The 11400-nt window shown below is 41.3% G+C and overlaps 1 protein-coding gene across 3 annotated transcripts in view; it reads right to left on the minus strand.

Annotated features, from left to right (window-relative positions):
• The window catches only part of TMEM161B (transmembrane protein 161B), a 32918-nt gene extending 22477 nt beyond the window's left edge, over positions 1–10441 (minus strand). For all 3 annotated transcript variants that reach the window (XM_042822845.1, XM_042822844.1, XM_042822842.1), the window contains exons 1-3: positions 10367–10441; positions 4080–4183; positions 311–391 (exon numbers count right to left, since the gene is read on the minus strand). In XM_042822845.1, the coding sequence (XP_042678779.1) occupies positions 311–391; positions 4080–4183; positions 10367–10369 (188 nt within the window). In that variant the 5' untranslated portion in view covers positions 10370–10441. The remainder of the gene's footprint in view (positions 1–310; positions 392–4079; positions 4184–10366) is intronic.
• Positions 10442–11400: the final 959 nt, after the last annotated feature.

Genomic DNA, 11400 nt, shown 5'->3' on the forward strand with positions numbered 1-11400 from the left:
GATTTGCTTTCCTCAGGCTCCATGACACGGGTATATTGATTAAAAAAACCTCTGTAACCTAATTAGCAATTTCACAAACAACTTTTAAGAACTGGGAATCATTCACTGCTGCACAATTTGGAAATTCTCTAGTAAAACAAAAGAACACAGTTCAGTACAGAGCTGTGACGATACATGTATTGCAGTCATATGCAACAAGCAGTTTTATAATCACAGAAGACAGAAACTGACCAAAGCTGTCATACAAATCATACCAAAAAAAAAAGAAAAAAAAAAGTGTAGGAGAAAGAAGCTTAAAACAAATACTTACCTATCTTTCTTGCTTTTCCCTCTTTGTTTCCCCGCCAGAATCCGTAGTTCTTCTTCAGTAGGATGTTGATACCATCGTAAACTAAAGGAAAAGAAAATCGCAAATAAAACCTCATCAGCACTAGCAATGTAGAATGATTTAAAAACAACAACAACAACCAAAACATAACTATGTATAAACACAGATCTATATATACACTAAAATAGCAGTCATTTGCAACATCTAAAAAAATACCCTGCTTGGACTGAAAAACAACAACTGACCTTCACTTCTCTTCAGCACAAGTTACTTATCAGATACCATTAGAAGCACATGCTACCCCTTCACAACAAATCCTTCACTTTTCAAAGCAGACAACTATTACCCAACTTTTTTCTTAAACAGTCAAAATTGTAATATCTGTATTTCCACCCTAAGCAACATCACCCTTGTGATACCTTCAACACTTATTAGGAAAAGGACAGCAGCTTACAAAAGCACAGATAGGTAAACGTTAAAATATGTACCTGCTGTCTACAAAAATATTTGCATATTCTACTATCTCTGTTATGGATTTCACACAAGAGTTATTCAAAAAAACAAAATTCACTAATTTATATGTAAACTGTACAATTTTCCACTTTCACACATAAATGCACCATCTATTTATTCATTTATTTAAAAGGCAAGTGGTGGCAAGGAAATTCTAAAGTGGGAAAAAAAAAGATGGCTCAGTCTCAGTAACTTTATTCAAACTTCTAAGCAACAACCTTAGTAGCTCAAGCACAATCTTGTGTATAGCAAAGGTGAGGTGTCCTTCAGATTTTGGATGGCTGTCACTCTGATTCTTCTGCTAAAATGTTAAGGCAAAGTCCAACTATGCACAGAAACATACTTGGAAAATTTATCAGTCTTAATGTACGAGTATTTTTCTTGAGAAAATATTTCTTTTTTGAGAAGGGCACTAATTTATGATATAGTTTAATACAACGTAATAATGAAGAGAGAGCAATGGTATCCATAACTACTATTATTACTCAAGTTAGTAAATTTAGTATGCTAACACAAAACAAGAATACTTAAACCACAACTTGGCCTTCATTACACTACAAAAAGCATTGCAAGTAATTCAAAATTACAAGTAACAGAAGTAATAGTATACAAAAGGGTGTTGTTGTTGTTTTTTTTTTTAATTTAATAAAGCTTACAGGTCTTCAATTTAAAAATCTCAAAAACAAAAAAAAGTGAATACATTTTCATTAAGTTAGAGGTTGGGAAAAAAAACGTTTGCATTTTCTTTAGTGAGTTTAAAACTGAGACAACTGATTACTCTGTAGCTTTGATAGAGTTTACTCTGAAGACCTGTACAAACATGCCCCAGTTAATTTGAATGATTGCCTTTAATGACTGTAGAACAGAGCATCACTTTTCTCCTGAAGTGGCTTGGAAATAGGACAAAAGAGGCTGAGAAAAGCAACATTTTGGTAGAGCAGACTTACTAACAAAAAATGCAAAGGCCTGGGTAGATACTTCAGCTGCCAATTCACTGTCTTCAAAAAATAACAAATGTTCATATTCTGATCAAGTCCTGAAAAGGTTTGTATTCCCTTTCAAATGTAAGTAAATTGTGTTTCAGCAGTTAAAGATAACCATCCACCCTACAAATGAAAAAACAACTTCTGTCTGTCTGTCTATTCTAACAACTATTTTAAATTCTGAGATGTTTATATTCCATTTTAATGGACACATATCGACATCTTGAAACCAGCTGGCCACTTGAAGGTTCTGCATTTTCCTCATAAAATGTTTACCTTCTCTCCTCTTTAGCAAGGACTACCTCCTGAAGATATTTCAGATTACTTCTTTAGCAAAGTCTCCCAACTCTTCCAAAGAAAAACATTCAGGCCAAATAACTTAAATCGGCTTTGGTGATTACAATCTAGTTGAAAATAATTTATTGACAGGAAAGGATGGAGATCTAGTAACTTTTCTTTGGAAAGCTGGACTTCACTGTGTGAACTTCACACTCCACCACCCTGCTTATGGAAGTCCATCTAAGAAAACACTTTGCAAATGGACGATGCTTAGGAAAATAGGTTTATATATGCTCATCAGATAAACTACAAAAAAAAAGTTTTCTTTCTGACATTAAAATTCAGATTCTTGTTTCAGTAAAGCTCCTGACGATTTTATTTCTGAAACACAGAAGTATTCACAGCTCTTTACAAAACTATAGCATTCAGAATGTTATTCATAATGACTGAAATTACAACACACTAGAATAGTTACCTTATGAATAGTATGCTGAAAAGCAACAATGAGATTTTCAAGGTTACTAACATGAAAGGCAATGAGACACCCACTGACCTCAGTGGGAGCATAATTCCAAAGCACTAGCGCAGAAATTCTGCTTCACGTACTTATCTGTATGCGTACAAAGATTAAAAACAAGAAAGGGTGGCCAAAAACGTATTTGAACAGCAAATCTTTCACTGGCACAACATTTGCCTTAGAATGTGAATGCAGAGACTGAAAATGGCATTAGAATGAAGGACACAGGCATAATATTGAACAATCCTTAAAAAAAAAAAAAAAAGTTCTGAAATGGACATTGAGACAAATGTTTTAAATGCAATATAGAAAGTAGACTATATCATTTGAAATATAACCAATACAACACTCTGAGAGGAACACTATAAACGAGGAAGATACAAAGTTTCATACTCATTGAAAGTTTTCTAGAGCTCACTTACAGTATAATATTCTTTTTAGAGAAAAAAAAAAAAAGAGGTTGTCAATACCCTGCAAGTGTGGTCAACAATGAAACTTCTCAAAACAGCTAAGAGTATGATTCCCATTTGCATCATCTGCACACTGATTACTGTTTTCCATTCCACCTCACCACTGTTACTGTGATACTTAACACACATTTATTTGTGTTTTAAGTGCCACATTAGTGACATTTTTTGTTGGCAATCATTTGGAAATTGAAAAGGGAAAAACAATGGAAAAAAAAAAAAAAAGGCATGCCAAGATATTGAGGAGAAAAAAAGCAGTGGAAAACTATATAAGATTAGGTAAGACTATTTTGGAATACACTACCATTTAAGGAAACTCCTTTAGAAATCAAGGAGCAGAGCTGTAGTGTTCTCCAAAGTTTAACAACTCCAAAAGACATCATAATATCTCCTAATCATTCAAAGTTTTTTTCTTCCCAGTAGAAAAAACGAAGCATCTGTTTCTTTTAATATTTAAGATACTTAATCATCTTCAAAACCTGCCATTTTTATTCATAATGGATACTGTCACACAGGGAATGCTTCTCTTGCAACATTTTATACCTGTTTAAGCTATCATTATGAAGTCTATATTGAAATTTATAGTAATCCTGTCCTATGAAGTTCTCAAAAACACAATTTTTAATAAATACCTAAGCACTCTGTTTATGCAAGGCTAATCAGTACAATTGTAATAAATACTGAGAAAGTAGTCCTTTGATTCTCAACAGAATTTACTTTAGCTTTTCAATATTAAATTACACAGCTTGTACCTTTGGTAAGGTAAGAGCTGGAAAACAGCTAGCATTAACACAACTAACAGCAACAAGTCTATTCTTTTACACCTAAATACTTTGAACCTGCAAGTCAGGCGTCACTATGCTGAGTAAAGTTCAAGAACAGCAAGTAGATCAATTACTTTTCAAGACAAACCAAACTAGTAATGTTTCTACTGCAATGCGTAGTTGCTTTACCACATTCACACCCCATGTATCAACAGTTTCGTATCTTACCTGCCGCTACAGAGAAGCCAACGAGCAAGAGAATAGTGAGGTATGATCTTCTGTATGACACTAGCCATTACCATGGTAACCACCAACTGTACACCTATCACACCCTGTAGAGGAATAAGTTAACAAGTCAGTACGTGCTTTTAAAATCTGCTGAAGTAACTTTTTGGTTTTTGTTCCTGTATTTTAAAAACACCTTCACGTAACAGGGATAATATATTTTTTTATTTTTTAATCTAGAAGGTAAAAAACTCATGCAAAATCAGTGTTCAGGAAATCCCCTGGAACCTGCAATAACCCACCACATCCTTTACCAAAAGAAAAAGGCATCACAAGGCCAGCAGCATCAGCACCCTGCCAGCTTCCAACAGAGTGCCTTAGCTCAATAAGTTGGGATGCCACATGTTGATATGGCACTCCACAAGATACTTCTCTGTACAATTAAATCACTCACCACAGTCGTGCTGTTCGTGGTCTCTTTCTCTTCTACGTGATTTAACACCTGACACCCTCCAAATCCACCAGAGTTCATCATTTACAACATCCATCTCTTGAAATTTAAGCCTCCAGTTAATACAGAGCATTTGCTCCTTACTGCACGAATGGCATAGATGGTGAAGGGAAGGTGCACAATAATCAGTGTAACTTATGTATTGTATTATCTTTTCTCTCCTTCAACAACTTTTTTTCTGTTGTTCAAATATATCAGAAATTGTGCCATCAATTCTGCTTTCACAAAAAAATCACAGTCCAATCAACACAATGGATGATGCCCAATACCATCCTTAATGAAACATGATTTAAAAATATCAAGATAGCATAAACTACCTTCCATTTGTAATCACTGGAAATGAATGTTACCAGACTTCTCATAATGAGGTTTCAATTATCAATTGAGATACTTGTTACATTTATCAATTATCAATTAAGTACTTGTAACATTTTGTTACATTTTTACATGAAATAACGCATTTGGGTTTTCTTCAGCTGTTCAGGCCTGGAGCTTACAAATAGAAGGAAGAACAAATTTTTACTCTATCTGATACCACAAGGATAAGGGGGGTTGATTTTAAACTAAAAAAGGAGAGATTTACACTCAATATTAAGGGATTTTTTTTTTTCTTCAAAGGGCAGTGAGGACCTGGCACAGCTGCCTAGAGAAGCTGTGGGTAACCCACCCCTGGATGTGCTCAGGTTGGACGGGGCCCTAGGCAGCCTGAGCTGGGAGAGAGCAGCCTTGCCCACAGCAGGGGATTGGAACTGGGTGGACTTTAAGGTCCCTTCCAACCAAAACCATTCTGTGATCAAAGTCTCTCCAGTGGTCTTGCACAAACACTTCTCCCTTATTGAAATTTCAACTGCTCCCTTAAATAGCCACCATCAATTCTTTGATACACCTCAAAAGAACTGATTTCTGAAGCTTCCCTTCAGCAAGAACAGGGATTACTGCAATAAATTTTTGCAAGGAGCCAGTAATAGCACAGATTGTGATATTTCCTCTAATAACATACTATGTGGAAAACACATTTTGCTGTATATACTTACGCACAACTTATTTACATGTATATTAATACACTCTGGAAAAAATATATATCATCGCAACCTATCTTTAATCACAGAATTGCTTTTCCCCACAGAAAACCACAAAACTGAGGGATTGTTCCAATTCAGGTTCTACCTAAATCAAAGCTCCCACACACTTTTAACTCCTCCCATTACCACTAGTATTAGTTTTGATACTCATTTCAAGAATGAATACAAAGGCAGATTAGGTACTGGTTCCAACCAATATCTTCTGCTTTACTTGACATACTCTTAATTAGCAGACATGGTTCAGAATTTAAAAATCTATCCCAACTTAATAGAATATAGCTTGTTTAAAGGGGAAGACATTAAAGGACGAAACTCTTTTACAAGACACAATCTTTTGCAAGAAACAATGAGCACAAACTGGAATGCAGGATGTTCTGTCTGAAGACGGAGAAGCTGCTTCTGTGCTGGGGAAGCGACAGACTAAACAAACGCTAGAGACAGAAGTCAGTACCTTACAGATCAGACACTTCTTTCAACCTGTATACAGCTGAAAATCCCTCAGCCTCAAGGTAAGAAGACTATAAATCACTTTCTCTTCAAAACAGGGGCTGGCTAGTAACCCCATGGTCAATGCCTCAAGCAAGACAGAACAACCAGACAGTGACTATAATGCCTAATAAGTTGCAGACTTGTGTTTTCATTTCAGAGGAAGATCTTTGGTCAGAGGTCTTTCAATATCTTGATCGCTCAATTCCAGGACCTTGAAGTACTTATGGCATCATTATTTCTGTTTGTGCTATAGAGAACATATTTTATAAGAAAGCTTTGAATAAAACATAATAAAGAATTCCTAAGCAGACTACAATGGAAGTGTTTGCAGTTACATTAAAGAATAAGACAGACACGCTCTTAAAATCTAGAAAAATGAAAGGCCCAAAAGGCAGTACGGTAAGTTTGAACAAAGTGCAACCTAGATTTCGGCCTTCACAGCCCATACCTCTAGCACTACGTAGTTAGAGACAGTGCTACTGATAAAAAAGAAAACAAAAAGTAAGAATAAGTATGATAAAGCTTCCATACTCTTATCTACAAAAGAATGTGCACTTACAACACAAACATAGCTACCTCATAATATTAACAGAAAATATGAACATTGTTAAAAGTACTTCTTCCTAGAGTATATTTTTATATTTACAGAACATGCAAAGCAAGAATAATCAAAGTTAATTGTTTTATCAAAGATAACTCTTCAGACCTCACATTTTGACCTTGCCCAAGGTTATTCTCCCGCTCTGACTGTACCACATCAAGTTTTTTCCCTTGCCATATCACACAGATACGCAGTACTAATATTCAAAACCTAGGTTTATTCAGGGTTTCAAAACTACTTAGTCTGTAACAATATTTATAACAGCCACCACTACTCCCATACTCTCACTCCTTTCTCCCCCCAGTTGCAGGATGAAGGCCATGATTTGAAGCCAGCAGTTGCATACACTAGGATTACTTGGCATAGTACACCAGCCAACCGACGACATGCTTGAGAGAACACATAGGAGAACACAGCTTCATGTTCAGAATTACAATGCCAGCTACTTATTTCTGAAGCAACAATTCTTGTAAAAACATGTTTGTTTTACAGAACAAATGATGCATCAAGTGGCACAGAGAATACAGAAGGAATTCAGAACCAGCAACTGCTCACCTCCATGTGCCACTTCTGCCTTGGCCAGTGCTTTCCTCGTGTTCAAAGGAGGGTCATAAACTGGTGGATAGGAGTCAGAAGCTGTATGACTCCCTTTGAATCAACGAGCATTGTTTAAAAATCAAACTACAGTCTTGTCAGCCAACATCATTTATCCTCCATGAAACAAGAAACAAGAGTGCTCCCTAAACACCACAATTACAGAATTAAGGATCATTAGGAAAATCAAACTACTGTTGTAGAAGTCTCATGACTGGAACCAAACCACTTTTGAAGTTGCAGAATTATCATTACTACTGAAGTAATCAATAGAGAACGTGCCTTGAGCAGAAAATCAGTACATATTCAATGTAGTATTAAATTACAGGCAAAACCAGTTCAGAGAATTGATCTACAATGAAGGAAAAGAAGGCAGAAGATTATGTTAAAAGATTTTTAAAATCTACCATAACTATATTCACCTAATTGACACAAACTGTGGAAGCTCTCACCCTCACAACCATTAACTAATTTTATAGAAGGCTTTGCCATTGCAAGAATCATTCCAAGAACAAGTGGAAAACATCTAATGTCTCTGCAGTACAGCCTAAACGCTATGGCAGAATTAAAATGCTTGCACAGAATTGTGAACATAATGAGCATTACAGGTAGAAAGATCAGCCCTGATAGCCACAGCTAAGAGTTGTACAGCCAGCCAGTTGTTGCGACAACTGTTTGTGAGCCTACTGATAAAAATGAAACCGTTGTATATTTCATTCTGCCACTGAGTCAGAACTGGAGAATGCAGCTTTCACACAGCCTACAGACAGACTACCAAAGACTATATTTTCAAGTGACTTGCATCTTTCTTGTGATTCCATAACATTTGTCAATATAGCCAGCAACTATTACTTGCTCAAGTGGAAATGATTTCTCAAGCTTATAGGAAACATTTAATGGATTGCAGCGTAGAGTGCTGAGGGAGCTGGTGGATGTGGCTGCCAAGCCACTCTCCATGATCCTTGACAGTCCTGGCTAACTGGAATTTCCCAGCAAACTGGAGACTGGCAAATGACGCCCAACTTCAAAAAGGGCCAGAAAGATGATCCTGGTAGCTACAAACCTATCAGTCTCACATCATTGCCAGGGAAGATTATGAAGTAGATAATTTAAAGAGCCATCACGGATCTACTAAAGGTCAACCAGGGGATCAGGCCAAGTCAACATGGGTTTACGAATGGTAGATCCTGTCTGACAAACCAGATTTCACCCTATGAAAAGGTGACCCGCTTAGTGGATGAAGGTAAGGCTGTCAATGTGGTCTACCTGGACTTCAGTAAAGCCTTTGACACTGCCCCCCACAACATTCTCGTGGAGAAGCTGGCTGCCCACGGTTTGGATGGGCATACGCTCTGCTGGATGAAACACCACCTGGATGGCAGGCCCAAAGAGTTGTGGTCAGTGGAGTTAAATCCAGCTTGTAGCTGGAAAGCTGCCCGATGGAAAGGGACCTTGGTGGACTGATGGGCAGTTGGCTAAGTACGAGTCAGCAGTGTGACCAGGAGGCCAAAACACCAATGGCATCCTGGCTTGTGTCAGGAATGATGGGGTGAGCAGGACGAAGGAAGTCATCCTGCCCCTGTACTCCGCACTGGTGAGGCCGAGAACTGTGCTCAGTTTTGGGCACCCCAGTAAAGGTCACTGAGGTGCTGGAGGAGGCCCAAAGAAGGGGAAAAAGGGCTCGAAGAACATGCCTTGCAAGGAGAAACCAAAGGAACTGGGCTGTTTTGTCTGGGGAAGAGGAGGCTGAGGGAAAATCTTACTGCTCTCTTCAAATACCTGAAAGGTGAGCGCAGCCAAAGTGGGGTTGGTCTCTTCTCACTGGTGACAGGATGAGGGAAAATGGCATCAAGTTGTGCCAGGGGAGGTCTAAGTTGGATATCAAGAGAACCCTTTTTACAGAAAGGTTTGGTAAGCACTGGAATAGGCTCTCCAGGGAGAGTCACCATCCTTGGATGTGCTTAAAAACCATCTGGATGTGGTGCTCAGGGACATGATTTAGTGTTGTTAGAATTACAGTAGTTTGGTTTGGTTGTGGTTGGACATGATGATCTTTGAGGTCTTTTCCAACCTGAGCAATTCTATGATTCTAATGGTATTCAATTAAGGGTCATATTGAAAAGAAAACCAAGCAATTGTTTACAACTTCCCAAAATAGCTCAAAGTGGAGTAGTGGTACAACAGTATCCTACAAATAGGAGGAATATTACAGGAATTTTAGAATCAATATTCTACCCTTAAAGGGTAGAGAAGGAAGAAGAGGCACAGTGGGGAAGAAAACAGCACAGTTCCTTTCACGTTCCAAGATGTACATAATAAAAGAACAGATAATTAGAATCAGCTTGTAAAATATTCCAGTGTTACAAGACTTAAGTATCTGATTTCACCCAAAGCACAACTTCAAAGTGGAGATAAGATGCCAAGCAAGTTCTGTGGCACTTGGACAAATGCTGTCCATAGCTAAATTGATGTACTGACTTTTATAGCCATAAGTACTAATGGAACATACAGAATATATATTTATACCACGAATCATATGTGGTGCCCAACCATATGTGGAATAGGTACCTTGAAAGGAGACCCACTCCACTCAGATAACTCAGGTATTTCATACTGTAGTTAAGGCCAAACACAGGGCCCACCCCGACTTTATATAGCAGCGATGCACTCACACCTCTACAATTCAATCTACAGACACCCATGCTGCCTGTATCACTACACTAACTACGCCAACCAGGCTTTGCTCTCTTGCTGCTATCCATCGAAGCTAATTTCCCGTGTATTATCCCACGTGCAACGCCCGCACTCAGTCACAAAAAGCAGCCCGATTCTTCCATAAACCTAGGATTCCAGCATGCCGCCCCACACACACACAGCCCCGTCGAACCCCGGGACACCGAAAAAGAAGGAGCGTTAAAACCAACCGAAGCGTTCGGCAGAAGTTTGCAGGTAATTCCCAGCTCACACAAAGTCCCACCCTGCCCCCTGCGCCGCGACCCACCGCCACGCTCACCATGCTGCTCCAGCCGGCGCCGCCCGCCGCTCCAGCCGCCCGTCCCAAACCCTCTCGCAGCGCATAAATCCGACTCCCAGCCCCGCTCCGCCCAGCCCGGCACCGCTCCGCTCCGCCGCGGCGGCCCAGCGCCCCGCCAGGCCCCGCGCCGGCTGCAGACGGCCGAGGTCACGCAACGGCCCGCCGGCGCCAGGCCCCGCCGGGCTGCCCAGAGAAAAGCCTGAGCGAAGGTACGAACGAGACGAGAGGCAAGCGGCACAAACGGCCCCGCGCTTCGCGTCCGGCTCTTGAGGGACACACAGACGGAAAAGGCAAGATGAGGTGCCTGACGAGTAGCAGCGCCGCCCAACCAGCGGCTTCCGGTCGGGCAGGCTCGGCTAGAACTCCCAACGCCGCGCTGAGCACCGCCACAACGGCACCGGCACCGCCAAAGACAGCCCGAGGAGTGCGTGAGAGCCGCTTTCGCGCATGCGCCGTACCGCTGCTCTGCGCGAGGCGGGCCGTCTGCCGCCATACGGCGCACGCGCGCAGCACGAAGAGGCGCTGAATTGGGCCAGTGAGGCGCGAGGACGCTCCGCCCCGTCAAAACAGCGCTGTGTAGCGCGTGTGTGAAGGGCGAGCGGATACGAAACACGGACACTGGGAACAAGGCGTGCTTCTGCGTTCTAATCTTTTATTGCAAATGCGTAAGCCCCGCTAGGGGCGCCGGGGGCGCCGCCTCTTGCAGGGCGGAGGAGCGCGCTGGGCGCTGCCGGCCCTCCTCTTGGTGGGGCGCCGGGGCCCCCCAGCCGAGCGCTTCCTGCCTCGGCCGCGAGCGGAGGGGCCGCGGCTGCGGCGCTGCTCGGCGGGACCGGCTGCCTCGGGAGCCGGCTCCTCGCCAGGACCTGTGCCGAGGGCCCCGCTGGACGTGCCGGGGCGCTCCTGTGCGTCGGGACCGGAGGAGCTGCCGGAGGGCACGGCGCTGGGTGCGACGGCGTGTTGCGGGGAGGCGGCGGGACCGGACGGGGCCGCGGGGCCGTCCTGCTGCTCCTGGG

This window comes from Centrocercus urophasianus, unplaced genomic scaffold (genome assembly GCF_019232065.1).
Source record: "Centrocercus urophasianus isolate 14NV4802_14NV808 unplaced genomic scaffold, USGS_Curo_1.0 seq_21, whole genome shotgun sequence".
NCBI classification, from domain to species: domain Eukaryota; kingdom Metazoa; phylum Chordata; class Aves; order Galliformes; family Phasianidae; genus Centrocercus; species Centrocercus urophasianus.